This window comes from Neopelma chrysocephalum, unplaced genomic scaffold, assembly GCF_003984885.1.
Source record: "Neopelma chrysocephalum unplaced genomic scaffold, ASM398488v2 Primary Assembly neopelma1_102, whole genome shotgun sequence".
NCBI lineage: Eukaryota > Metazoa > Chordata > Aves > Passeriformes > Pipridae > Neopelma > Neopelma chrysocephalum.
The window spans coordinates 2,882,594-2,910,225 of NW_020897765.1; the positions used below are offsets into that span (position 1 = coordinate 2,882,594).

The following is a 27,632-nucleotide window of genomic DNA, read 5'->3' on the forward strand; positions in this document are numbered from 1 at the left end:
GAAAGAATCCTTTCAAGGGATTAGACAATGGATTGGTAAATTATAAATGTGCAAGATTCTGGTGTGACAAAACGCTTCTATGTGATTTTATCGCAGTAGTATTAAACTAAATGATGCCGTATAAGTATTTGGCAAAAGAGAACTGTCAGAATTGACTAAATGTACTAAACAGGGACAGAGCTCTGGAGATGGATCAGTACCAGGAGAGCATCAGTGATTTCTTAAGATGTCTGAAGGCTCAGTAGCTCATAGAAAAACATTCTAAATATATGTCTGACAGATGCATAATCTCTCAGTATCTTTTCTATTACATATCACTTTTCCTCATACACCATTCCTCAGCTAAAACCTGCAATACAGTGGAATGTGAAAATACCGGAGAAGTCATTCGGAGTTTTTAAATTATATGTTCGTACAAATAAGAACCTTTGCTTGAAAGATTTCTAGGGAATTGGGATTGGCCATAGATACAGAAAAAACTACTAAACAAGGCCATATGTATTTGCACAACTGCACTTTCACTTTTAAGTTTTGCTGATAGAGAAAACACAAATGGCAAGAGGGTGTATTTGATTATCTAGAAGCCAATTTGAAGTAAGCAATTTATGAGACATATCCAGCGAGCTGCAAGCAGTTTGTGAAAAATATAAGGCACAGAGAGGGGTGGGGCACAGCTGCTGTGCTATACTTTGCTTCGCAGCAATCTAGTTTAATACCACTGACCGAATAAATCCTTCAGACAAATATATATTTTGCCAGCCTAGTAGGTCTGATTGCCATCACCACAAAAGACAGGGGAATCAGAATGACATTCTGATTTGTTTTTAACAGCTTTGTATTGCTAAAGTTAAAGGATTGGACTTGATGATCTCAGAGGTCTTTTCCAACCCCGTTGATTCTATGATTCTATGAATATTAACTAGCTAATTCTTGAGGTGCTGACACTGGGACCAGACATGCCTGTAATCCAAACACCACCATGACTGCTCTTGGTCATTGACTATTACACATATCTAAATTTAGATAAAAATTCAGATCCCCTAGTTGTACTAATTTTATCATTCTCTTAAAAAAAAATCCTTTCAAACTTGGAAGCCACAGATCAAAGACATATGATCTGTGAACAAGCAAACCAGTGAAGTCAGTTCTGAAAACACCTTTATGAACAATGTAGAAAAAAATACTGTCCCAATGCTCTGTGTCTACCAAAAATCATTTACTTTGAAACTCTCCATGTCCTTTCAGATTTACCTTAATTCCTAATGCCAGCTGAGTAGCTCTTAGTACAGGATCTAGGTGTGAAAACTTTGCTTTATTCCCTTAACCCACTATGCACCAAACTGCCTCACTCTGAGACTGGTCTGTGGTGGGTTACGAGAATATTTTAAACTTTGATCAGCTGTCATGTTGCCAACAGTCAGCAGCATGCCCATCTCTTTCCTCCACTGGCCCTGAATCGCACATCTAGTGCAAGGAACTCAGCAGCCCTTTTGTACCAGCAGACAAACACACAGGGCTGGAGGGGCTGGTGCTCTGTGGGGTTAGTTACTCTAGTGGAAAGGATGAATAAACACTGTGAATTTAGACCAATAACTATGAGGCCCACTTCACACAGGGATAAATGACAACTTTGCCGGTAAGGCAGCAGCAAATTAGACTGCGATTTCCCAAGTGGTGCTGCAAGTTTATACAATAGACATCAAAACATAAACAGCTAGTCATCTTTTACCCTGCACGAAGGTAATGCCAAGGTTCTTTCAGAGGCTTCACTGCTGTAAACAAGCTGGAGAGACATCTTCAGCAAATAGTGATAACATGCAGAGTTGTCACTTAATTGTATGCTTGAGGTACACTACACATTGAGTGACACTAATTGCACCGAAACTGGAATATTACTAACACATAGCTACAATTCTGTTTCTGTACACAGTGTTGTCAAATAATTTCAGTGTGATTAAATGTTGAGTTGCCAAGGTATGGATTTCCTAAAAAAGCTGTATCTAATACAGTATAGGCCAAGATCACAGAGAAGTATGGCTCATTGTGGAGAAAAACCTACTAGCCATTATCTCTAAGTGCAAGACTGTGCAGATCCTCTGAATCTCGCACTCTCTCCTTTTACCAGTGTGTTTCATGCTTTTGTGGAAAACAAAGCACAATCTGGAAAGGCTCACTGGTGGGCTTTTTTATTTCGAAATAATACAAAAGTGGGTTGCACCAAATGCTTTTTTATTTCTTCTTCTTGCCCAACTAAAAGCTAATTAAAAGACAATAGGGGAGAGAGCACTGAAACAAAGGACAGAAATGTAGTAACCCTGAAGAAAAAGAAAAATGGAGTGGGAGAAAGATGGTCATGAAATTAGAGAGAGATCTTGGGAGTCTGCAGAAGGGAGAGTAAAGAACACCACAGGGAAATGAAAGAAGGACCAAGAACAGAATGGCAAGGATGGCTGAGAAATAAACAAGAAATAAAAGGGAAGAGAAGGTGGTTGCAATGGGAAAGGGACAAGGCTCCCGAAGCAGTGAAGATGTTGAAAAATAGAGAGAAGACTTGCTGGAGGAACACATAAAGCTATCTCCCAGCTTTTTCATCATCAATCATGTGTTGTCTAACTGGAAAACATCCAAGAAATATTCTTGGTGTCTTTGTTACAAAAGGAAAAATAGTTAGTGTACAAGTGTTCAACCTGTCTGAAGAAGAAATCAAGGTGGTCCCTCTAACTTATCTTACAAATCAGAAGTAGAGGTCCAGAGCCTGGCTGATTTCAACTGAATTATCTGGAAAAATAAGAAACTTTTCTCTGAAATTAATCAATATACTTACTTTGCCATTTTTGCTGTCATTTAAATTTCAGAATTTAGGGCTTTTCAGGTTGACCTTGCCGTCAAACAGAAATTACTTCCCTTCACACATTACCATTCATTCCAAAACACCTCTAGAATATATACAGGCAAATCTAGATCCAGATCTAGATCTAAAAGATAAAATAATGGCCAATCTGCAACAATATAGTAGTACCACATACAGGTTTGAAAGTAAAGACATTGTCTATATGCAAGAAGTAGTAGCAGATCAAGGAAAAGTATCAAATAGAAAAGAGGGAGAAAGTCACCTGCCAAAAATCTCCCGTCTCTATGCTCTAACTCTTAAAAGATAAAGTACAAAAGTGTGGCTGCCTGTATTCTTTTAGGGGCAGATGAAAGGGGTATTGCTGCAAAGTCTTTACATGTAGGACTATATTAACAAAACCAGGTATAAAATGCTCAAGGTCCTCAATTTAAAAAAGTTCAGAAAATCCTTCCTTTTTGCTCTTGGCTCTTCAAGAGGATACTTTTCAGCACTCATTAAAATGCACTTTTGAAATGAAATGGCTGATCAAAAAGCAAGGTTGCCTCTCCTCAGAATGAAATAGGTTTGTCTGGCTTTTGAACCCACCATTCAGAAGTATTAAAAAAGTTATTACCAATGTTTTGGACAGTACATCTGAAAAAAAGTCTGATAAATAGTGCTAAATTTTCTGAAAGTACTTCAATAAAACTAGGACTGTTATACTGAAATTTTAGTATGCTGAGCATACAGACTGCACCAAAGACATTCAGCATCTTTGAAAATTGAGAGGATATTTTTGTTCAAATTGGCTTATGTTGCACTTACTGTCTCTTTCCTTTTCAAATGCACAATATATACAAAAATAACAAATAAACAAATGACAAAGGTCAAACATGAAACAGCAGAGTTTGGGGGATGTGATGGCGGTTTGTTTTGGCTTTTTTTTAATAACTAGCCATGAACATAAAGGGAGACTGGATTCTTTTGATGGCAAAATCTTTGTAAAGTGATAACCTAGAGCAACTAGCTATACTTTGCCTTCTTTTGGGACAGACAGCAATTTATATATTTCCATTGCCTTAAGGAGCTAACAAATAAAGCAAAATAACAATTCCATCATATCACTTTTTCAGTAATTGACTAGCCATAGTTGATTTGACACCTCTGAAAAACAAGAATTCAAGAACGTGCATATTTTAAGGGCATCTGATACTGGCTTTCTATGGACCAACATTATTTACCAGTTCTGTCAAGGTGTTATTATATTGCCTGTACATATCAATATTAACCTGTTTCGTGGAAAGCACAATTGACTTTCAGGAAAATCTACTGTAAAAGGAGGGTTCCCATGATTAATATTAGCTCTTGTGTAAAGTGCAAACTAGCAAAAGTAATCATGAATTACCACCATCCACAGAAGTGCAAGCTGGAGGTAGTTAGAGGGAAAAGCATTGCATTGCAAACAGTAACATGAGTAATGCTATCAAAACAGTTATAGCAGTGGCATGTTTTATACTCCTTACCCACACTATATTCTCATTTCACTTGGCAGAAAGTGTAATGTGAGAAAAAAAATTACAAAAATGCTAACACCAGAAGACTAGTAAGTAATTCTGCATTCATGAAAACCAACATTATTTAGTGCCAGTGAAACAAAGTGCGTGTCTAAAATATTGCTATGGAAAGAAACATTCAAACTGGAATAAAGACTCACATATACCATATGTTTTCCATACAAAATACGTAAATCTAAAAAAGGTTTTTTAGTGGTGTTTGGTTACGGAGGCCTGATGTCAAAAGACCTGCATGCTGCTTGCATCTCTTACATAGAATTTCTCTGTGACTGTTGTTATAAACCATTTGCATAAGTCAATCAACCTAGTTTACACCTGAATCCATTTTTGGAGCTCCTACAAGCTGAAGATTCAGAAATATTCAGATCATTCCCTTGCAAACATCACTCACATTGCTGAATTTGATTGCCTAGATTTATTTGTTCTTAAACACTCAAAACCAATCCATCCAACCATAGGCACATCACGATTATAGATTTCTGATCTCTTAAGTGAAATCTGAGCATGCCAACCTCATTTACACTACTCTGAGCTCATAACAAGTAACAGATGGTACTGAAATTTTCCATATTCCCCATGATCAGACAATAGGATTTAATCTCCCTCATGTTAAAGACTCTTTACATGTTTATGTGACGAAGATATAGGATGAGCTGAGAGGCAATGGCACTTATAACTTCAATGTCAGCCCCATCTGCAGTCTGTCTTAAAGATGGGCTGGACCAGGTCAGTCTCTGTGAGCTTTGTCTGCACCACAGGGTGCCTCCTGGGAGGCTAGTTCAAGCACAGCTGTTTCCATCTACACCCTGCTATTAGGGGATCACGAAAAACTGAACTTAGTAATTTTTTTCCAAATATGTAAATAAAACCAGGAGACTTGAAAAATGAACATATTCTCTAATGGCTAAACAAACTCAAAGGATTCTGTATACACTGTGTTAAAACAAAGCATTGAAGAAATCACACTTGATTTCCTGCTATTCATTTTCTGTCAAGTATAATGAAAGACAAGGAAAACCAAATGTCACCTGCAATACTGTTGCCACGACTATGTGAGCCCAAGATGTTATCTAATAACTACATCTCCTCTTCTTTCCTCTCACTAAAATGTGTATAAAGTATCAAGAACTTCCAGCCTGGATATTTTTAGATACAGATGGTTTTTTTGAACAGGATGATTCTTCTTCACTATGAATAAGGAGATATATTCCAAATAAAGTATCTTATGGAATACCAAATTGTGCTGGTTGACAGTTTAATTTGACATTATTTGACTGGCCATTTAGTTTTATTTACTTAATTTATCAGTTCAAAAGAAACAATGACAGAAAAAGCCATATTGGGAATTATCAAACAAATAAAATTACACTTGAATTAACAAGCTGAAATTAGCTAAGTGATTTGTTGTGCAGCTAATCATCCTTGATAAAATTAGCTTATAGTAATTTCTAAGCCTCCAAACCATTAGCACCACTACAATTCTACATACTGGGAATTTGCTGGATCCTGTGCACAACCACAAACGCATCTGAAAGTCCCACTTTCACTGGGTGGTTGGTTGAACTTATCTGTGTTACAGCGACAGGAATCTGGAAGACAAAACAGGAAGATACACATGAAATATTGAACTAAAAATGCTCTGGCTAAAAATAACAGCACTGACAAAATGAAAATTTAGTGGAACTGCAAGTCCTAAATAAATATTTTATACAACATAGCATAATATGACCAAGAATTTATTGAAGATAGAAATTACTGTTTTTAATTTGAATTGTAATGTAGTTTCCTTTGCTTCTTATGTAACAGTATTCACGTTAACACAGGTAAAACAATTGTTAATGACAAAGCAGAAAAGGGTAGTAATTGTGAGCAACTTATTTCCCTCAGTTGAAGAAAAAGTAGGATGATGTGCTAGTAACACTCAGGGAGAAGAAGGCAATACCTCTTGTCTACTATCGAACACAAAACCAGCATATCTTGCTTCTCCAGATACCAGACCTAGTATTCAAAAGTTCTATCAAAGACTGAGAAGGAGACATAAATTTAATGCCTAGCAGTTCTCCAGATGGCACTAGCAGAGTAAAATTAATGAAATGCCTGGATCAATTAGCAATGTTAGACATTGCAAAAATTGCAAAGATGTAATTCAGACAAAAAAGAGCACAAGGTAGAGAGAGGATTGGGGACTGTGGTCTAGAAAGAAGAAGTTCTGGAAGGAACCTCAGTATTGTATTGGATGAACAACTCCAGTCAGAAGGGATATCACAGAAAGAAAACTTAATTGATACGATATTTGGTTACACAAACAGTGAAATATAGCCTGGGAGTGGGGTGGTCATTTTACTTGTACCTGACCATTAGATCATTAATGATACATTACACAGATTTTGAGAGGATATAATTCTTAAAAAGATGCTAAAAAATTAAGAGAAGGAAGATTAAAAGTGTCATAAAAATATGTTGCAGTCTTCAGTTCTCAAATGACATTAATGGGAGGGTTAAAGAGGTCTATCTGTTTGGCTTCTCAAAGGGATAATGGAAAGCTGGCTAGATTATCATAAACAAGTACCACAGGGAGAAATTACTCAGGGTCTTCTTTTTATTCTAGGACAGAAGGATATAATCAAAAGTGGGAAACTTCAGGCAGGTACCTTCAGAGTAGAATAAGCTACACGCTTTTATAACTGAATGTTATTAACCACTGGGATAAACAACCAAGAACGATTATGATTCTCTACCCATTGCTGCTTTCAGATCACAGTTGGATGTCTGATTTTTCAAAGCTGGTCTTCATTTAACCAGAAATTACTAAACTGAAGACAGATGAAATTGGATTAAGTGTAAGAAAATAAGAACCAACGTGTTAGTTTAGCTAATCTAATAGCCTCCTCTGGCTTTACCTCTAAAACTATCAAAATTATACTGTTGGCCAGTACTTTTCACATAGCGGAAAAGTGCCAAACTAAAAGTCTGGTTACTTTTTTCCAGTGAATGAGGATTCAGTTCTGTCTACACGTCAATTAATGTCATGACTTCTGGTACTTGAATTAAACATCAGCAGTTGTTCTCCTTGTTCTGAAAATACGAGTTAGCTATGCTTTTTCCTGATTACACCGATAACTGTTTAGTAAAAGCTGAATTTAAGAATACTAACACAAAAAGTAGGTTCTGTTGAATTTAACATTGTAATAGATTTTAATTTCTTTTACTTAATTTAGCAACTGTTTTTTAGGAGTTCTTGCACACATGATCTGCTGTGGTATAAAAAAAAGTCATGAGACATGTTCTTAAATCAACATGAAAAACAGAAGTGGCTTGGAAGAACTAGTAATACATCAATTTAAATGTGGCTTATATCAGCTTAGCTCTGATGCAGCTATTGGAGAATATGACAGAAGAAGGCTGAAAATCATATTTTCAAATTCTTCAAAATAAAAGACTCACTAAGATCAGAAATAAGTCTACAAATTTCCTCCAGCACGTAAGTATAAACAAAATAAGGGAATTATTCATAGTCGCAGAATACTAAGAAAAGCTTACATTAGCTGTCAAAGAAACTGTCTTAAAGGATTTTAAGGATACTCTAGAGAAATTATTCAAAATTAAGTTAGATAAAGCACTGTTTAGAAGGATGCAATGACTATTTCTTTTCCAAGTTAGGGAGGGAACAACAGATGAAGAAAGGACAGAGAATGCAGTTGGAATCAGCATTATGAGTAGGTGTGACAAAATATACCGGCAAAATTGGCAGCTCAAGGCACAAGTTGTGTCTGATGCATGAAAAGAATCATACTAATTTGTGTGTGTATGTGTAAATCAGAAGAAGTTGCACTCAGGTCTCCTTGAATAAGACTCCTTTATTTTAAGTCTAGTGCCTTTTCACATGCTTGTTATGAATTTTTGAATTATTGAACAACTTCCCTCAAAAATTATGAAAACAGCAAACTAATTTTTCTCTTTTTTTTTCACCCCCCTAGGAAGGAGTAATAGGTTCTTGCAGTACTAATGCCACAAGTGAGTTTGTTTTGGTTTGGGTTTTTTAAAATAAATTTAGTTTCATTACAACTTGTTTCAGGAGAAGCTAGAAAAATTCGTAGCAGAAATAACTCAGTAGATTTTGCCAACATCCCTGCAGATGTCCACACTCTTCTGCTGGGCATTCTAGTGAGAGTAAGGAACTTGTGGATTAATTTTCTAAAACAAATAAGGAAGTTATAGTAGGGTCCAGTCTAAGAAAAGAAGTTTAGATATATGTTTTAGAAATAGGGTTTAGAAGCAAGTGCTTGTGTAAGCTTAAAAAAAAAAAATCCAATTTGTATAGCCAGCTCTTCAAAATGAAGGGCAGCCTGTGTCAAACAGTCATACAGACAGAAATGCAGTCAAACCAGAAGGGAAACCATGACTCAGGAACACTCCTATTCTCCTGAAAAACTACAGTGTCATTAAACCTGTATTTACAAAAACATATATCTATTTTTTAACGTGGGAAAAAGAAATTTGTAATGAGTTTACTGAGTGCCATATTACAGGTGAAATCTTTTACATGAGATGTCAAGATAAAATGGGCTTTTGCCACACACTGGCCTATTAGGAAATATGCCCTTTTGACAGAAGACTTGTAGTAAATATTAAAATAATTTATTGAAAATTAGAGCAAAACATTGGTTGCAAGCAGATAGCTGCTGTTTTGAATTCTTCACCTGAATGGCAAGATATGTCATAACAGGCCGACGTGAAATAGCTGAACAGTAAGTTAAGAATGTGCAAGTGATTGCTAATGGGTGGCAGTGATTTTATGGCATTAACTTCAGAGAATACATTTTAGCGAGAATAATTCCAAAGTGTATGCTAGCTCTACCACAGAAAATATGAATTTTTGTGTTGTACAAGTCACCAGTTTATGAATAAACGCACACTAGCACTGAGGCCATTAATGTCCACATTTTGGATAATATACTTCGACAATGGGGAGAAAGGTATTTTGAACTCATTCTGAATTCTATCTATCACTGGGACCAGTAATTCTTTTCAACTTTGAGGTCATGCCAGAATCTCATCCTTCAAAAAGGAAGAAAATCATGGCCTCTAACCTTATTCTGAAGGAGATGGTAAGCAGGGTGCAATTACTGCCTCACTTCAAAACTGAGTAAAAGACAAAAGACAGAGTATGTTGCAAAATAATAATGAGGAACAAAATAATAGTGCCTATATAGGGTTTTCACTGACAGTTTCCTAAATAGCTGTTAATTATTCTACAGGCTAAACTACATGAAACCTACTGAAATGCCAGGCATGTATAACGTAGGCAGAACATCCATCAAGAAGATGTTTTTTCTTTTTTTTTTTTCTTTTTTAAATTTCTGTTAGTTTTCAGGCAACAATAACAAAGTTTGTAGTCTTGTTTCTGAAAACAGTGTATATTCACCATGCATAGCAGGGGCATAAATTTTATTTAAGTGCTAGCACTTTACCAGTTTCATTCAATTCTATCTCCCTTTCACAAGAGAAAGAAATTATACTACAAGTTTCTTTTACAATTTTTTTCAAACTTCACATACTGGGAATTTGAACAAGCATTTCAACTTTAATAATGGTTTCCGGATGACCACATAAATAGAGTCATTACTATTTAAATGAACAAAGAAAGCCTTCAGGCTACTGAAATTAAGAAAAATACCCTAAACAATTAACAAGGTCCGTGGTACCTTTGCCTATTTTTTTCTGTATTAATCATGGATAGAAAAAGAAACAAAATGTTACACTAAGGAACATTAGCTCTAAGCATCAATGGGAAAAGACTATATAGAACAGTTATTTTGTTCAATTAGAAGCAAAACTCTTGAGAATTGAACTTTAGTGAAATTTAGAACATAAGAAATGGGTATTCACTACTAATTCCTAAAAAATGTGCTTTCACAGAAATTCTTCTTTATTACTTTGTTCTTTCAGCTAGTTTGCACTGTAATGTATTTCATATGTAGTAGAGGTGCATCAGTAAAACTTTCTTGCTAGCTGTTTCCTGACATATTGACCCTTTGCCAGAATTCTAGCAGTTGGCATAAGCAAAGTGATATTTAAAATTGAAGGTACAAGCACTGTAAACAAAGTAAATTGCTAAATAAATAAATGTTTTGCTTGCTATAGGACCTTGCTATATTTCAAATTGTTTTCACATTTTGAAAACTTGACTATACAGCTCCTTCTCCTAACAATTAACATTTCTAAAAGATATTCTGATGTCTCCATATTTCTCTATCCTGGTGATTCAGCTCCTTTTCTAAATGTTTATTTTTTCAAACTCTGTCTAGATTTTGGATAAAAATTGTGAACTTCAGGTTGCTTCCTACTAGGCAGACAACAGAGTGCAGAAAATTGGGCAGAACAGCTTTCATACTCAGCAAACCTCAGCCGAGATCCTGTCTTGGTGGTCAACAGGTTTATGAGGTAGCAAACCTTATTTGGGAGCAGCAAGGATGTGAAAAAGGGAATCTCAAATGGTTTGAATAAATAAGAAGTAGAAGGTAAAATTTACCTGAAGTGCTTTTGACATATAAGTCCCTACTTGTACCTCTTTAAATGTATAAACACAGTTATTTAAAAGGTAGATTCCTCAAGATAAATGTGTCACTTGTATAGAGCCCCTATGGGATGCTTTATAAAGTTACTGGCAACCTGTCTGCTGCATTTCTTGCATGGTGCTTCAGCTTGGAGATTTCAATGACAATGCCTTGAAGACCTCGCAGATTTGCCATACATCACTGTCATTTCTGACGCACTGTGATGCTAAAATAATATGGCACCAAAAAGACAGTAGAAATCTTCTTGAGCAACTTTTAGTTGTGCTAGTGAGCACTTACACAAGTAATCTTACTGGACTTCATGGGGCACCTGACAACATGACTCACCAGCAAGAGAAATGGTTCCAGAAGGAAGGACTTCCTCAGAAAGCAATGGATTCGGCACTGGAAAGTAAATAAGTTCCTAGCCAGATGTATCAAGACAAGAATCAAGTTTAAATTTGTAAGTATCTTGTTTGTTCTTTTCAGACAACTTGTGTCTGATCAGTGATTGGCAATTTTATTTAATTTTCCTCATTTAGGAGAAAAGCTGAGGTCGTAATGGAGCAAAAGCTGTAAATAAAGAAAGCAGTCTTCTGGAAGTCTCAGCCTCCGAATCTATTCCTCAAGCAATTCCTAATGGAATACACTAATTTTAACTTTCTAAAATTTTACAAAAATCTTTTGTCAAAAGATTTACAGATCATAAGTATGTTACTATTATAATTTTAAAAAGTCTCTTTTCTTAGCTATATGCAATAGCTCTAAAGTGATGTTTAATAATTCCATTCAGGACAAGAATAACTCATGACAGAGGATGAGTTAAAAAATTCAGCAGTATGAAAAAAGCACATTATTCAATTTGTAAATTCCAGTTTTCTGTCTCAAGATTAACAAAAAGGACATTCATAGCTCCTCCCCACAAAAGCACTGTGGTTTTGGAGGAAACTTCCAGCATTGTAATGAGAGCAAGCAGCCTGTGCTGTTGTAGCACGGAAATTGTTTATCCACAGATTAAATTACACACTTGCATGCAATTCTAGGGAACCACTTGTTATAAAGGAGGTGGCCCATTTCTTCCTTCTTCCTAAATGAATACAGTTTTCCACTGCCTGACACTCTGCATCATCAATTACCTTTACGCAAAATGAATGCAAGGTACTTTCTGTTTAGAGCAGCAACTAGTATCATTGATATTAAATTCATTTTGCACAGGGCTGGACAGTAACAGAGAGGGCAGAGTATCTAATAACCAAGAATAGTAGACTCCTGAAAATGTCACCATTTTAATGTCTGAATGCATATATAGTTCTTGACAAAATTATCTTAAAATTACAAATGGAAGTACTGTCCCTCCCCATCTCTCTGGGTCTTGAAGGCAGCAAATTTTCAGCAGTCTTTAAAAGTTTTTGCATTTCTTTGAAAAGGTTTCAATAACAGGAGATAAATGAAGCTTTAGTGCACGATTCTTTGATCAAGCATAAGCTCTATAGTACTATGCAGAGTAAAGCTTACATGAAGCTGGATTCAAAATGCAAATAAACTGCATTTTCATAGATGAAGACTCTAGCCTGTACCTAACATTCAGGAAAAGAACCTAAGCAGACCTTGCATCAGCATGTCTTTTATAAGAAAAGGATAGCCAGGTACGTGGGCATACCAGAAGTTTCTTGCTTCTACAAAACAGATCCAGTAAGAGCATTCTGCAGCAAGGTGCAAAGATATGACTGCATTCTGTTTGCAAGGTGCAAAGATATGACTGCGAGGTGAAGATATGACTGCTGCTAGTAGACTAACCCAGATCCTCTCTAGCTTTCTAGTAAAGGGGATAGGAGTGTTATTATTTCTGCTACATTAAAGGTGCATGGCTACAATACATCAGAGAGAGAAAAGAAAACAGATTTCTCCAAGGCCGGACAATCAGTTGTATCATTGATCACATTTCTTTTACCACAAGGAGTATAACAGAGACTTATATCTTGAAGAGAAAGTCACAGTTTGCATGCCAAAACTAAACCAAAAACCAAACCAAAACAAACTAACAAAAAAGAAAGAAAGAAAAAAAGATAGAAAGAAAGAAGGAAAGAAAGAAAGAAAAAGAAAGAAAGGAAGAAAGGAAGAAAGAAAGAAAGAAAAAGAAAAAGAAAGAAAGAAATAAAAAGAAAGAAAGAAAAAGAAATTAATTCTTCTTTGCCCCTAGAGATTTGAGCTTGTCTCCTTTCTGATTCTCATTTGCATGAATCACAGAACCATTGAATCATAGAATACCAAGCTGAAAGGGGACTTCAAGGATCATCTGCTCCAACATTTCCTGGCAAAAGCACCAAAATTCAACTAGGCTACAGCCTCCAGAACTCTAGAAAGAAAAGAAAATCACCTAAAGCAACAAGTGGAATTGTGAAACACTTGGAGAATGCAGAAGAGCCCATCCAATACAACATATTGGTGCTATAAAGCCAAACCAAATGGCCTGAATCTAAGCAGTTTTATCACCAAACAGATGGAAAAAGTCAAAGACCTAGTGATACAAACCAGTTATTTCTTATTTGAAATATATGAACTTTGAAATATCTGAGTTGCTAGAAACGACAGCTGCAGGAATATTAACCATTGATTCTAGATTATTTTCAAATAGGTCAAAATTGGGTGAGTTAATTGAGCAAATTAGACCCTACCTTTTAAAAACCCAAGAGGAATTTACTTAAAAACCCAAGAATTTACTAAACACTCAACACTTACAACCACCCAAAAAAGTCCAGTTGAAATCCAGGAGTAACACATTTAAGTCATGTTGATGGTTGTTAAGTCCATCATACGAACAACATTTTTACAATAAAACATTATTTTCAGCAAAATAGTGATCTTATGAACAATATAATGAAATGATCTTATAGCTGATCTTTCAAATACATCCCCCCCCTGAAAAAAAGTTGGGAAAATCCTGGCAGGTATAATTTTTCCACTTACATGATAATTTTTAGACTCAACTTACTTCTTTGTAGCCGAAAATGATACGTCCATCATTGAGAAGGGTGGCCTGAAAAGTGAAACTGCCCAGGTTGTAATTATCCTGCAGATGTACATGGTCCCACTGGACAACTAGTGCTGTGCCTGTGAATCCCAGAGCAGGGGTAGAGAGGCAAAGGGAAGAAAAAAATTTAAGAAATACATTAACCGACTGTAGGAAAAGTACTTCAGTTACTTGAAACAAGAACAGTGACTAGCCTCTTTTTACCAACTTTCAGCTCCACACCTTGAAATGCCAAAGATATTAAAAACTCAAGTTGCAACTGAAATCCTCTTACATGTAGACACCACAGTGCCACACATAAGCACCTCAACTACCGCTAAAGCAGGAGTGGTCAAGTAACATGTTGTTGAAAAATGTTAGGTATTTGCATTAAGTAAATGTAGTTTAAATCAAACTCACTAAGAATTCATGCATAGGGTAAATATTGAGTCTGGTATGCAGAGATTTAGTTGCAAGAGGCTTGTTAATATTCATGGGAGTTCACTAGCTGAATATCCACTTACCACAGCAAAAATGTACCCCAAGAAACTTGCATACCCTGTGAGCATGTTTGATAGATGTTGAAGGTTATATTCAAGTAGCTTGACTGAAAGACACGTATCACCAAAACTGTGTTTACTAAACCTGCCATTTTTGTCTTTATATGGCTTCCTCAACAACTTCTCTCTTTGGCATTAATGAAGTCATGTGCTTTGTTTCACACTTTAATTTCCTTTCTTCCTGCAGTGTTCATGATTTCTCAGTACGTATCCAGCTCAAAATATTTTTGATATATCCTGGAAACATCTTTTGTCACAAATCTTCTGTGTTGTAACTCTCATGAACACATCTTGGCAGGTGGAGTCATGAAACTATGAGCATGGAAAATTTGGGTGCACATTGCACTAAGTCCAGCACATTATTGTCCTTTGTGTCTTTCATAGATATAGTACATACTCATTCATTGTGTACACAGTGCATTTTTTGCTTTCTGAATATTTATTGGATTGTATTAGATTTTATTTAAAGGTAAATTGACTTTAAAAATTATAGGTTTTATATAATAATATTAAAATATTAAATTTTGTTTTATAATTAATAATTATAAAATTATTGGAATAAAAACAGTCAGAATTTCTTATGGTTGGTCTTTGAGTACTTCAGATCTATGTGCATCTCAGACCCCTACCCAAAAATGAAAATCATCTGCCACCAAAACTCTCATCTCATTCCCAGGGCTTTTAGGAAGATTTGTGTGTACCTGAACTCCTTGCAGTGACCTCTGTCAGTGAGACCCTGATGGACCCCATACTTTGTGCTTGCCTACCACAGATGCTGCTGTAAAGCAGTACACTTATTCATGGGGAGAAAACATGGATGATTAAGAAATAACGGGCTGAAGATACAATCTACTCAGTTCCTTTTTATTTGTGGTAAGATAGCCAATTCTTTGTCCTAAAGCACATGGAGTTCAAAAGATCATGCCTTACACATGAAGGGGGATCCAAAATCTCAAAGAACTGTTTAACCTTGTCATGAAAGCCATGTGATGCAGCTTGATACACCTGGTATGAAGATTGGAAGTCTGGAATATAATGAGAATTAGCAATGTCTTCCCCAGAATCCTCAGATTCTTTAAGCAAAGATGAAAAATCTCAGGCTATAATGTTAAATAATTTATGAAATTGAAATTATATTTTTTCTCAAATTCTTCATGTAAAGAGTAGGATTTTCTCATGTAAGTATTTTATTGGGTTTTTAACAAACATGTTGCAATGACTAGATTGTAAGGAAAGGTTATGACTAGGTACAAAAGTTATATGATACATATTGATCACTTTCTAAAGAACAAAAAGTAACACACCTGGTTTGAAATATGATATGTTTTGAACATGCTGTAAATTTATGCTTAAATTCACTATAAATAAACATACAGATTAATCCATGTGTATCCAGGAAGATTTAAAAATCATGGATGTGATAATATTGTCATGATACTAAACTGTCTAAGTTTTAAATTCAGAATAGACAGTCACTGCCACTGTAGGTGATCACTAAAGGCCTGAGATAAGGCATCAGATGCCTTTTAACCACATGGATTAAGTTTCTAAAATATTGATTATAACTGAATTCAAGAGAAAAATATCCACACATTCAAGGCCTTTGAAATATCTCACAGAGTTTCAAATATAACACTGCAGTTAGCCTTTTACTCTTTCAATCTTTTTTACAAGGATCTGTTGAGAATTCGTGGTTGTGGTGGTTTGGGCTAGGCCTTCCTTGGTGACCAGTTTGTAACCAAGGAAGGGTCCAGATTTACCCAGTATTCCCTACGATTTTTACGTAAGCCAGACTATAAGAAGAGAGGAGGAGAGGCCTTCGCTCTCTTTCCTTCCGGCGGCTTGGAGGTGCAGGTTCCCTGCTGTTGAGTCTGCCGTGTTGGGGAGCGAGGCCTGGCTAGGCCTTGCCGACCTTGGGAGACAGAGGTTGCCGGCGATCGTTCCGGAGTGACTCTCGGTTGTCCCAGGAGAGTAGTGAGATATCTTCTTTGTTAACTCTTTTGTTCTTTAGTTACTAGATCTCGGGCTACTGATTGGGATATATATATATATATATATATATTTTATTTTAGTTTTGTTCCTTTTCCCCTTCCCCTTTCCCTTTCCCTTGTGAAATTGTATATAAGTGTAAATATATTTATATATATCACTTTGGTTGTCTCTCTCTCGTTTTCGGGTTTTTCTTAGTTTTTCTCCCTCTTCTCCCTGAGGTTTTTTTTTTTTTTGTTGGGGGGGGCGGGACTTCTGGTGGTAAGGTTTGGAGACTTGGCAGGGAGCCAGCTTCAAACCATATCAGTGGTGTAGATGAATGTCCTGGATTCCAATCCTGGGACTCCATGAACACTTAGTCATTGACAGGTTTATTAACCTTATGCCTGCTCTGCTTCTGTGTATTCTTGCTATTGCATTCCACAAATGCTATTTTCATTTTAGGTAGTGGGTAAATGGTATTTACTATCTCTCTCTCTCTCTCTCTATATATATTTTGAAATAGCAGGAACTTACACTTTTATACAAGACAGATTTTTCCTTTTAAAACTGATAAAATGCATTGCTAGTTTGAGTTGATGCACTTCAACCTCCAGAAGATATCTCTTTGATAAGGAAAAAGCATTCATGACTCTTTAACGGTGTTCTAAATTAAGAACTGTTTATATATGTCTAGCTACATGCTTTATACAGCCTGTGAGTTAAAAAAAAAGAATAAAAAAATTTAAAAAATCTTCAATGTTTCCCTCAAAAATAGTTAAGAAAATAAGAAGAGCCAAGGGATACAGACACATTCATTTATGAAGGACTGCTACATACCATTATCAAAGTATCTGACTGTTGAATTTCTTGATACACTGGGGTCAAAATTTGCCATTAAGGGTGCAATATATTGGGTAGCTGTTAGCATTCGATGTACAACTTCTCCAGTATATATGAAACCTACAATAAAAAGAAAAATTGAGACCATTTCAGTAAATTCTGGAAAGATATATAGAATGGCAGGTTGAGTTAGGCATTGCCAGATCATTAGAGGGTCATCTGAGAGAAATTAATCCCAAAATTTTATAGTGAATTAAATAAGAACTAAAATGTCAGGAAAACGTGTCATGGCTGCAAGAAGAACAAGATTCAAAATGAACAGTGGAACAAGTAGTTCAAGAAGGAAGTTCTCATACAGAAGTAAAACCAAAGAAAACTTGAGGAAGAATAACTCCAGTTAAGGAAAATATGCAAGTATGTGGCATTATGAAAATGAGCCATTTACCAGCAGGCATATTCCATAGTGCTTTCTTCTATCCTTTCCAAAAATCTTCAGTTTGTTTTGCTTTTGCAATTTGTGACCTCTTCAAAAGTTATCCTAACCCTTGTTCATATTTCTAGAGACACAGAGTAAGAGACTATTTCATACAAGAAGAGTTGACAACCTTTAAAAATAAAATTTAGATGAAGAGTGGAACAGACAGGACTATTTCAGGATTATAAGCCAAGTAACATTTCTACTACATTCTCTGCAGTGTCAGGTCTCACTAGTTTATCCTATTCACTCCTGAATCAACTATAGTTTGCAGATTAATAGTGGGCTTCTTCCATCAAAAACCTCTGGTGGTTTGGAATTGGAGACCTTCCTTTGAAAGAAGAACAGTCATCTACGGTGAATACAGTAATCCTGCAGTTTTTTTTCAAAGCAAAAATTTGTGTCTTTTAATGGCAGGAAACCCCTTCAATTTTAAACAGTGGATGGTCTACAAATGTTGTTTATGTTTGTTTTAGCCTTTGCCTTTAACTTGATTTGACTACAGGCAGAGCTTCAAAACTAAGGTTTGATATTACCTCTCCTCCTAAAGTGTTTACCAGATGGTGCCTTATGATGAAATGTTTGCTTTTTCTCCTTCTATTGATTCAATGAAGTATATTCCAACAGCAAACATCTCAACAACAAGAAGAATATTAGAATATTTTCTAATATGAAAAATTTTATTTGAAAGACATCTCAAAGATATTTAATTTTTTACTGGTAAATGATACTATTCACTGCAACAGTATTTGCACTGGTTTGTGTTTCTTTTTCCATCTTCAATTGTACTGAGAGTCTTTCTTCCTCCACAACTCCTTCCACTGTCAAATCCAAGAAATCCTTTCTTCTCACATTAATGCAACATACTATGTAGGAGCATGCACATCTATCCCTAAAATATAGTTCTGAAATTCCAGAACTAAATACAAACCTGATCAAATCTCCTTTTAACAGATGCTATTAAAAACTATTAGTGTGTAACTTTGCTTTCTTAACAACAGTATCTCCATCTTAACCACTGTGAGATGACAGACTTATTTGACATGATACAGGAAATCTCTGGGTGCATGAAAAACAATAATTTTCTGGAGTGCTTTAGCCATCCCTCTACTCCTGTCCTCTCCTGAAATATGTAGTTAAATTCTTGATAACTGTTCATGGAACTAGTTCTAGAAGTCATAAGATGCTACAAAGAAACAAACAGAAAAGGTGGTTCTCTGGAATAATTCTTCTGCATGGCTGCTAGTATTTAAAATCAAGTTCTGTGAAGTCAACTAATGCGGAGGTGATAGGAGAGCTAAGAAAAAGCCAAGTGTGCAGAAAACACAACAAAAAATTTGGTTGCAAGATTTGGCATCTGACAAAGGGGTAAGCTAGGAACTGAGCTGCTTTTTCTTCCTTTAAAACACAGCTGTGTATCAGAAAGATACAGTATTTTAATATCTGGACACTCCCTAACTACTAAATTAAGTCTTAGGACTAAACTAAAACTTCTTTTTTGGGGGGGGGGGGGGGGGGGGTGGGGGGGGGGAGAGAGTGGGGGGCAGATTCCTTCAACTGAATATCTAAGTATCACTTTTCTTTTTTGGTAATTGATATGGAGAGAGAAAAATAAGTTAAAAAAAATATATGCCCACACATATTTACAAGTAATTTATAAACCTGAATTTTCAGAAAATAGAAGTGCGGCTGGAATTTTACTCTATAACTCGTTATTTTAGGATAGCCAACTGTCTTGCCAAAGTATAGTCCCTGAAATGCATTTTCATTATTTTGTTTTTATTATTATCTGCTTCTTAAATGTCATTCCCTTGAGAAATAATCCTTTATTCTTATTTAGACATTCTAAATACATACAATTTCATAGAAATATACTTCATATTATGTGCTGCTTATTATCCCTGTGCTTATCTGCACACATATTTTAACACAACTGTGGGTAGGTCTATAACCTTGAAACTCTTACTCAAAAATATTTTGAAGACAATACAAACCAAACTTTTGAAGCCATATTCTTATATTACAATTAGCCTTAACAGTTCAGTACTTATTCATCCCTTGCACAACGGTCCTATCCTTACACAGAGTTTCCCTTTCATGCTTCCATCCCATTTACAGTATAAATGTCACCATTATAACTAATAATGAGGCAGATACAATAGGGAAAGAAAGGACTTAATTGTGCTGGAACACATAACTAAGTAAATCAGCCCAAGTAATTAGTAACCACAGTGTGTATTTCCAAGGGTTTGCCGGATGCAGCTTTACTATAGACAAAAATGGAAAGCAGGAGGTGGATGATAGCTGGGAAGCAGGCAGGCCTTGCATGAAGATCATGCTCCAGGCATGCATTGGAACAACTTGAAAGGAAATACAAAGTAATTTCAAATCATCCCAGAGATTCAAAAGCTGAAGCCACTGTTGGCCATGGACATTTTATCACTGTCACTACAACTTAAAGAAAGCAGCAAATGTAAAATTAACTTATTCCTGAATGGAATTCCACAGAAAACTGGCTTATATTATTTATGACCTAATTTTCTGACAGTGGTAAATGCTTATGGTTGATTCGTTTAGTCAAGGAAGAATTTTTCAGACCTGCAATTTCCTGAACCACTTAATCAGTCTTTTGTGGGAAGTGTTGGTAGAGCTCTTTTCCAAAACTCTCCACAAGCATTATAACTAGAAGCATAATATGTTCCTAAATACTGGAATGAAGACAAATAGGAGAGTGCTCAGCATTTTGTACATTTAGTATGTACAAATAAATTTGACCAAAAATAAGGTGAAATAATACTAAAACCACTTGTAAATCAAGAAGGGTACACTAGAAGTGTACTTCTAGTTCTTGTAGTGTACAAATTTACACTCACACAAATAGGGGGAAAAATATGTATATAACCACTTAACTATGAAAGCACATTTCCACCTGATGCAGGACACTGAATTTATTTAAAAATGCATTTTACATCCAAATTTATCCATTCCAAAATATGCTCCTTATCTGTTGCACATTAGCATATTAGGTTTACAAAGAGCATTGAATGTACAAGAATATAACATTCTGCACATAAGAGTTCTGTGGTTTCTTTTTTTATACTCCTAGCTGTGCACAAACTCAGTATGACTTAGAAAGTTTTTGACAATGTTTGCCAAGTGTACAGAATAACAGAATATAGGTTCAACACCGAACAGGCAATGAGTCCTTTGAAGTTGCTATTGTGTGTCTATAAAGATGATAGGATATGGGATATACAGATAATAAAAGAAAATGAAATATCTAGGTTGATAACTATCTTCTAAGTTAGTTGATAACTAACTTTTAGGATAAACCTTCTAAGACCTTGCATGAAAAACTACATAAATCTGAGCCTGATATCTAGGTGACAATATGATAAACCGCTTTTGCATTTCAGTATTTAGCTGAATTAGAACAAAATACACTTTAGGTTGTAATTCCATGCGTAATTTATTTTTAAATATATGACACAACTGGTCATATCTTAAAAGCATATTGGATAAGGGTATAAATGAATTGTACTTGTGATGAGTAGGCTCCGTTTCGAGAGTATATATTTTAGGTGCCCTGTACTACTTCAAAGCTATAATGCCAGTTCAGTCTATCTATGTGGTGAAATGACCTTTGCCATCTGCCACATGACCACCCAGCTGCTCTCTCACAACCCTTTCTCAAAAGGATAGGAGGACAAAATAAGATGAAAAAACCTGTATGTTCAGATATGGACTGGGAGAACACTTGGCAATTACTGTCATGGGCAAGATAGAAGTGGGGAAAATTAATTTATTTTGCTGCTAGATAAAACAAGCTTGCATAGTGAGAAAGACAGATAAAAACACCTTCCCTCCACCCCTCCCTTTTTCCCAGACTTAGTGCCACTCCTTTATTCCTGACCCCTCTACCTTCTCCTCCCCATTGAGGAGTGCAGTGGGATGGGGAATGGGAGTTGCGGTCAGTTCATAACACAATCTGTGTCATTCCTTTCTCCTCACTTTTTTTTTCCTATTTCACTGTAGAACTTTCCCATGGACTGCAATCCTTTAGGATAAGACTGCTCCACTGTGGGTCCTCCATGGTTCCTTTAGGACAGTTCCACCTTTCCAATGTGGGGTCCTTCACAGGTTGCAGCACAGGTATCTGCTTCAGTGTGGCTCTTCCACGGTCTGGAGACAAACAACTGCTCCAGTCTCGTCTCCTCCATAGATGCTTCAGTGCCTGGATGATCTCCTCCTTCTTCTTGTCTCTTTTCCCTTGGTGTTTACAGTTTTGTTTCTCATGCTTTTTCCCCTCAATCCTGACACTGATGTGCAACATTTTTTAACCTTTCTTAAATATGTTCCCCTGGAGGTGCCACCAAGGTAGTTCATGGGCTCAGCTGTTTCCTGTAGTGGGTTCACTGGAGCTGGTTGGATCTGTCTCTGTCTGACACAGGGCAGTCCCTCATGTCCTTCTATAAAGGCAGCCACCACACTACTTAAACCTTGCCACAATTCACAAAACATCCTAAGACTTAACCTAATCATAGAATCAGAGAATCAGCCAGGTCGGAAAAGACCTCCCAGATCATCAAGTCCAACCCTTGATCCAACACTGCCGTTGTTTCTAGACCATGGCACTAAGTGCCACATCCAGTCTCATCTTAAAGATCTCCAGGGATGGAGAATCCACCACTTCCCTGGGCAGCCCATTCCAATTGCTGATTACCCTCTCTGGAAAGAATTTCTTCCTAATATCTAACTTAAACCTCCCCTGGCACAGCTTAAGCCCATGCCCTCTTGTCTTACTGATAGATATCTGGGAGAAGAGATCAACCTCCACCTGGCTACAACCTCCTTTCAGGGAGTTGTAGGGAGTGATGAGGTCTCCCCTGAGCCTCCTCTTCTCCAGGCTGAACAGCCCCAGCTCCCTCAGCCTCTCCTCATAGGACTTGTGCTCGAGTCCCTTCACCAGCCTAGTTGCTCTCCTCTGGACCTGCTCCAGGATCTCAATATCCTTCCTGAACTGAGGGGCCCAGAACTGGACACAGCACTCCAGGTGTGGCCTCACCAGCGCTGAGTACAGGGGAAGAATCACTTCCCTGGACCTGTTGGCCACACTGTTCCTGATACAGGCCAGGATGCCATTGGCCTTCTTGGCCACCTGGGCACACTGATGGCTCATGTTCGGCTTCTTGTCAATCCAAACTCCCAGGTCCCTTTCTGCCTGACTGCTCTCTAGCCACTCTGTCTCCAGCCTGTAGAGCTGCAGGGGGTTGTTGTGGCCAAAGTGCAGGACCCGGCACTTGGCCTTGTTGAACCTCATTCCATTGGAATCAGACCATCTCTCCAACCTATCCAGGTCCCTCTGCAGAGCCCTCCTGCCTTCCGGTTGATCGACACTCCCCCCCAGCTTAGTGTCATCTGCAAATTTGCTGATAGTGGACTCAATCCACTCATCTAAATCATCAGTAAAGATATTAAACAGGACTGGGTCCAACACTGATCCCTGGGGGACACCACCAGTGACCGGCTGCCAACTGGATGCAGCTCTGTTCACCACCACGCTCTGGGCCCGGCCCTCCAGCCAGTTCCTGACCCAGCACAGAGTGCCCCTGTCTAAGCCGTGGGCTGACAGCTTTTTCAGGAGTGTGCTGTGGGAGACGGTGTCAAAGGCTTTGCTGAAGTCCAGATAGGCCACATTCATGGCCTTCCCCTCATCCACCAGGCGGGTCACCAGATCATAAAAGGAGATCAGGTTGGTCAGACAGGACCCGCCCCTCCTAAACCCATGATGGCTGGGTCTGATCCCTTGTCCATCCTGTAGGTGCTGTTCTTGTTTTATATATTACCTCTTTCATATTTATTTTATATAGCAACTATTTTAGGTAATATGCAAAAATAACACAATTTTCCTGAATTACTGTAATTTCTCGTATCTTGTAAAGAGGTTTATTTATTTATTTTTAGATTAATGATATTCTAGTAAAAGATAGGCGGAAAATTGCAGCCGAAACACAACACCTAATGTACCAATCTTACCCTCAGTAATTGCTAGCTCTTGTCCAGGTTAGGTTATTCACACTGCATAATATAATATAATATAATATAATATAATATAATATAATATAATATATAATTATATTATAATTTTATCTTCTAAAAAGGGAAAAATGTTCTGGTATAAAGAAAATGATCTACAGAAAAAGAATAATTGTGTCTGCTGGTGCTCAATAAGTTGATGTGAAATTATGCCTTCAAATAGCCCTGATATTGCTTTCATAAAAAGCACATAAAATTTTGCTTATTCTCCAAGATAATTTTTGTTGGACATAAACATCTGGAACAATACTACTTTCAACCTGAAATACTAAACAATGCATTTGACAAGAATAGGAATACTCAAAAGCAATTTGTATAGCTGCCAATAAGCAGTTTGACTCAGGCCTCTAACCCCCCTATAATTATCATTCCCTTCTTTTCATAATTCTGAAGAATTTGAGAACTTGACTGAATGGCACATGAGTTCCATCAAATCTCCATAACCCAGCTCTACTTATCAGGTGGTTTTGCCATCATGGTACAAGTTGGCTCATGCACCTTTTGTTTCAGGTACAGGCATCAATATTATTTTAATGATCTACAAAGCCTGGTGTGTTTTAAAGGTAATTAATTGATCCAGTTCCACATTGGTTGACTTAATCTGAAGTGTGTCATGGAGTCCCCAGAGAAGACTTTTTCTGCCATACAATGTTGGCTCACAGGGAATCAAAAGATGGAGGATGTACACTTTTCTTGAGACACCTTAAATAATTCCAGATCAGAGAAGTGAAAAGATGATACTTGGAATTTAAGACCAAATGAAAAGATACACATTTAAAAAAATACAAATGAACAAATCCCAGGAGCTCAAAACAGAGAACAAATCTAATCACCTCATCAAAATATTAAATGTAGAAAAAACATAAGATTGCTTTGGAAAAAAAAACCTTCATTTTTTTATCAGGCAGCTAATGTTAAGTAAAACCATATGTTAAAACCTGTAGTAAAATGACAAGCCATGGTTACTGACCTAGAAAAGAAAGGGCCTGCCAACAGTGGCTGAACAATGAAAGGTTTTGCATGACAGAGACTGTCCTAGGCAAAGGCAGCGCTGCCTTTCCAGCCTACAGTTCACTGTGGGTTTACTCCAACGCCTTTGCAGCATATAAACTAGAAGGAATATAGCAGAGCAGCTTCCAAAATAGGGAACCAGAGGAAAGTGGTTTTCCTGAGAGAGTAGGCTCCAACCCAGATCACTCAAGTTAAAGCCTTGATTTCAGCTTGCATATTCAGATATACAACAAGCTTTGAGAGGAGTAACAACACACTCTCACCATGCCCCCTGCCACCCCCCCAAAATGTCTTCTTGCACAGAGAAATCATTCCTTTCATTTCTCCCTGCTCATTTTCTGACTTAAGCAGGGTGAAAGTAAGAGAGTTCTGATGCTCATTTTCCTCCAAAACACTTTGAAAACTGTTTGTGCAGCCAACAGAGAAAACTGCAGAGGAACTGGAGCTTCCCAACTCTCTGACAGCTTTTCTTTTGGTCTCAGCAAAATCAAAGCCTTCTGAGAGGATCTGCCCAGGGGCATTTGGTGGTATTTTATATGAACTCAAAGCTACCTCAATGGGTAGCAGAACTTCTACTCTGTATTTACCATCTTAGACTGAGCTCATCACCCATTTTTGATGGAAACCAGAGTCAGCACAAGTACAGTACTGTACAGACTAAGAGTTACCCCAGTTTTCACAGCTTTACCCCCAATCTAACAATTACATATTGTTGAAAGACTGCCATAAAATGGGCTATGTTATCTACCTCATTTGTTTATCTACTTCCCTATATCTAATGAAGAAGAAAATAGGAGAGAAACTATGAGACTCACCTTGGGGTTGTTTAGAAAACCCACTATAGCCAACTGTGGGGACAAAGAAGTGTTTAATGCCTGATTTCTGTCAGGGTTGGGCATCACCAACCAAGACAAAGATAAGCTGCTCACAACTTAATGGTGTGTAAAAACCCCTCATATCCTAAAAGTGATTTATATTCCATCTTAACATCTCCAGCTGTCAGAGACACTTTCTTGCCAAATAAAGAAATTGGAAAGTGGATCAAAAATTCTTCTGAGTTCTCCAATTGACTATGATAATTGGTAATGTAAAAAGGTGTATTGAATTCTCTTGTTAAATTACTATTTGCCTGGACAATAGGAAAAAATAGAACAGAGATAGAGACTGAGATGTAGGACATGAGAGTTTATATATACATCCTGTAAGACTGAGGTTTTAATAGTAATTTCAAAAATCAAAATAGTTCTGCGACAAATATCATATTTAATTCTACCCAGCTACATCTCAGCACACCTACATTAGATTAGACTTAAAGACCATTTCATCAATTTCTGAATACTCCCATTTGTAAATAGAAAGCTGCAAATAAGTTAAATAGGGAAATTACAGTATAGTTTGTTACTGTTTGTAGCTAGAAAGCCCTAGCTAGAAAGCTAGGTTTAGTAGTAAAATAAAACCTAGTGAAACATATCTGCACCCTCTGTAAAGATTACTGGAGTATAGCAACAGCTTTGCCAAGGGCAGGAGGGGACCTGCAGACTCTGCCCTCAGGGTCACCCTACACTGTCTGTGCTCTGTCTCATATGTTCCCTTCCTCAAATCACTTCAGTGCCCTGGGCCGGACATACCGGTGGGCCAAGCTCACAGACACCATGTCCCTCATATTTGCCAGCCACATGCTAACATGTACCCACAAAGAGAAACCCCCAAATCAAAAATCAAACCATTAAAATCTTTCACTATGTGAACAGATATTCCTTAATGCATTTTTTTTCCTGCAAAAAGATGCTGGAGAACACAGCTATCATTAGGGAAAGCTATAGCCTTGTTTGCCTTCAGCACAACCAACCAAGATTTTTACAGTAGGAAGGCCAGAAGATGTTAGGAATGTTGTTACTTAGGCACATCTAACCATCAGCTTAGATCAGCATAAGATAGAGAACGTGAGCATAACTCAAGAAGACACACATTTTTGTTTCTAAAGTGTCAGAGATTTCTAAATTGTTCTATCACTGGAAAATGGTACCTTAAAAACAACTGGTTCTTAAGCAGTTACTCACTTCTAAAAGATTTTTGTAAACAGTGTCTTATTAAAAATCAGCACCTAATAAAACCTTGACATTCTTTTATTCAGGATAACTCATTTCAGTTGCAGCACACAAACCATCTTATTTGCAAAATCCTCTGTTCTGTTCAAATGGGAATAAATTATGATTTGTGACATGTAATCTAGGCTATAGAAACTAGACTTCTCCTGTAAAAGACTATTCTCCACACATTAACACCTCTCTGTGCTCATTTTTTATTTTTTTATTTCTTTAGAAAATACATATAATTTTTCTCTGTGGTAGGGAACAATTCAATCCTTTTGTTACAGCTACTCTTCTCCAGGTGATAACAACATTACTGCTTCAAACGCACCTTCTCACTAGGTTAGAAGACATTTGTTTGGACGGACACTGTATAAATACATTCTTGAACTAGTTATTACATAATTTTAATTCAAGTCCTTCATTTAATATACCTTAGTACAATTATAACCAACTTCATAGAAATTTATTGAGAATAAGAAAACAGCTCCCTGACCAACAAAAATGTATTTGAGCTTTATCAACTGGTAAAATTGTCTCTGTCTGTAAAGTGGTCACATATTTTTTCCATTTCAAACTATCTTTTCAAAATATTTATCAGCAATTTATGATCATATA

The 27,632-nt window shown here is 36.8% G+C and overlaps 1 protein-coding gene across 1 annotated transcript in view; it reads right to left on the minus strand.

Moving 5' to 3' along the window:
• Positions 1 to 27,632, minus strand: part of PLXDC2 (plexin domain containing 2) — a 257,231-nt gene that overhangs the window by 55,024 nt on the left and 174,575 nt on the right. Inside the window, exons 5-7 of the mRNA XM_027695655.1 lie at positions 17,340 to 17,462; positions 13,954 to 14,072; positions 5,894 to 5,993 (exon numbers count right to left, since the gene is read on the minus strand). Of these exons, the coding sequence (XP_027551456.1) occupies positions 5,894 to 5,993; positions 13,954 to 14,072; positions 17,340 to 17,462 (342 nt within the window). The remainder of the gene's footprint in view (positions 1 to 5,893; positions 5,994 to 13,953; positions 14,073 to 17,339; positions 17,463 to 27,632) is intronic.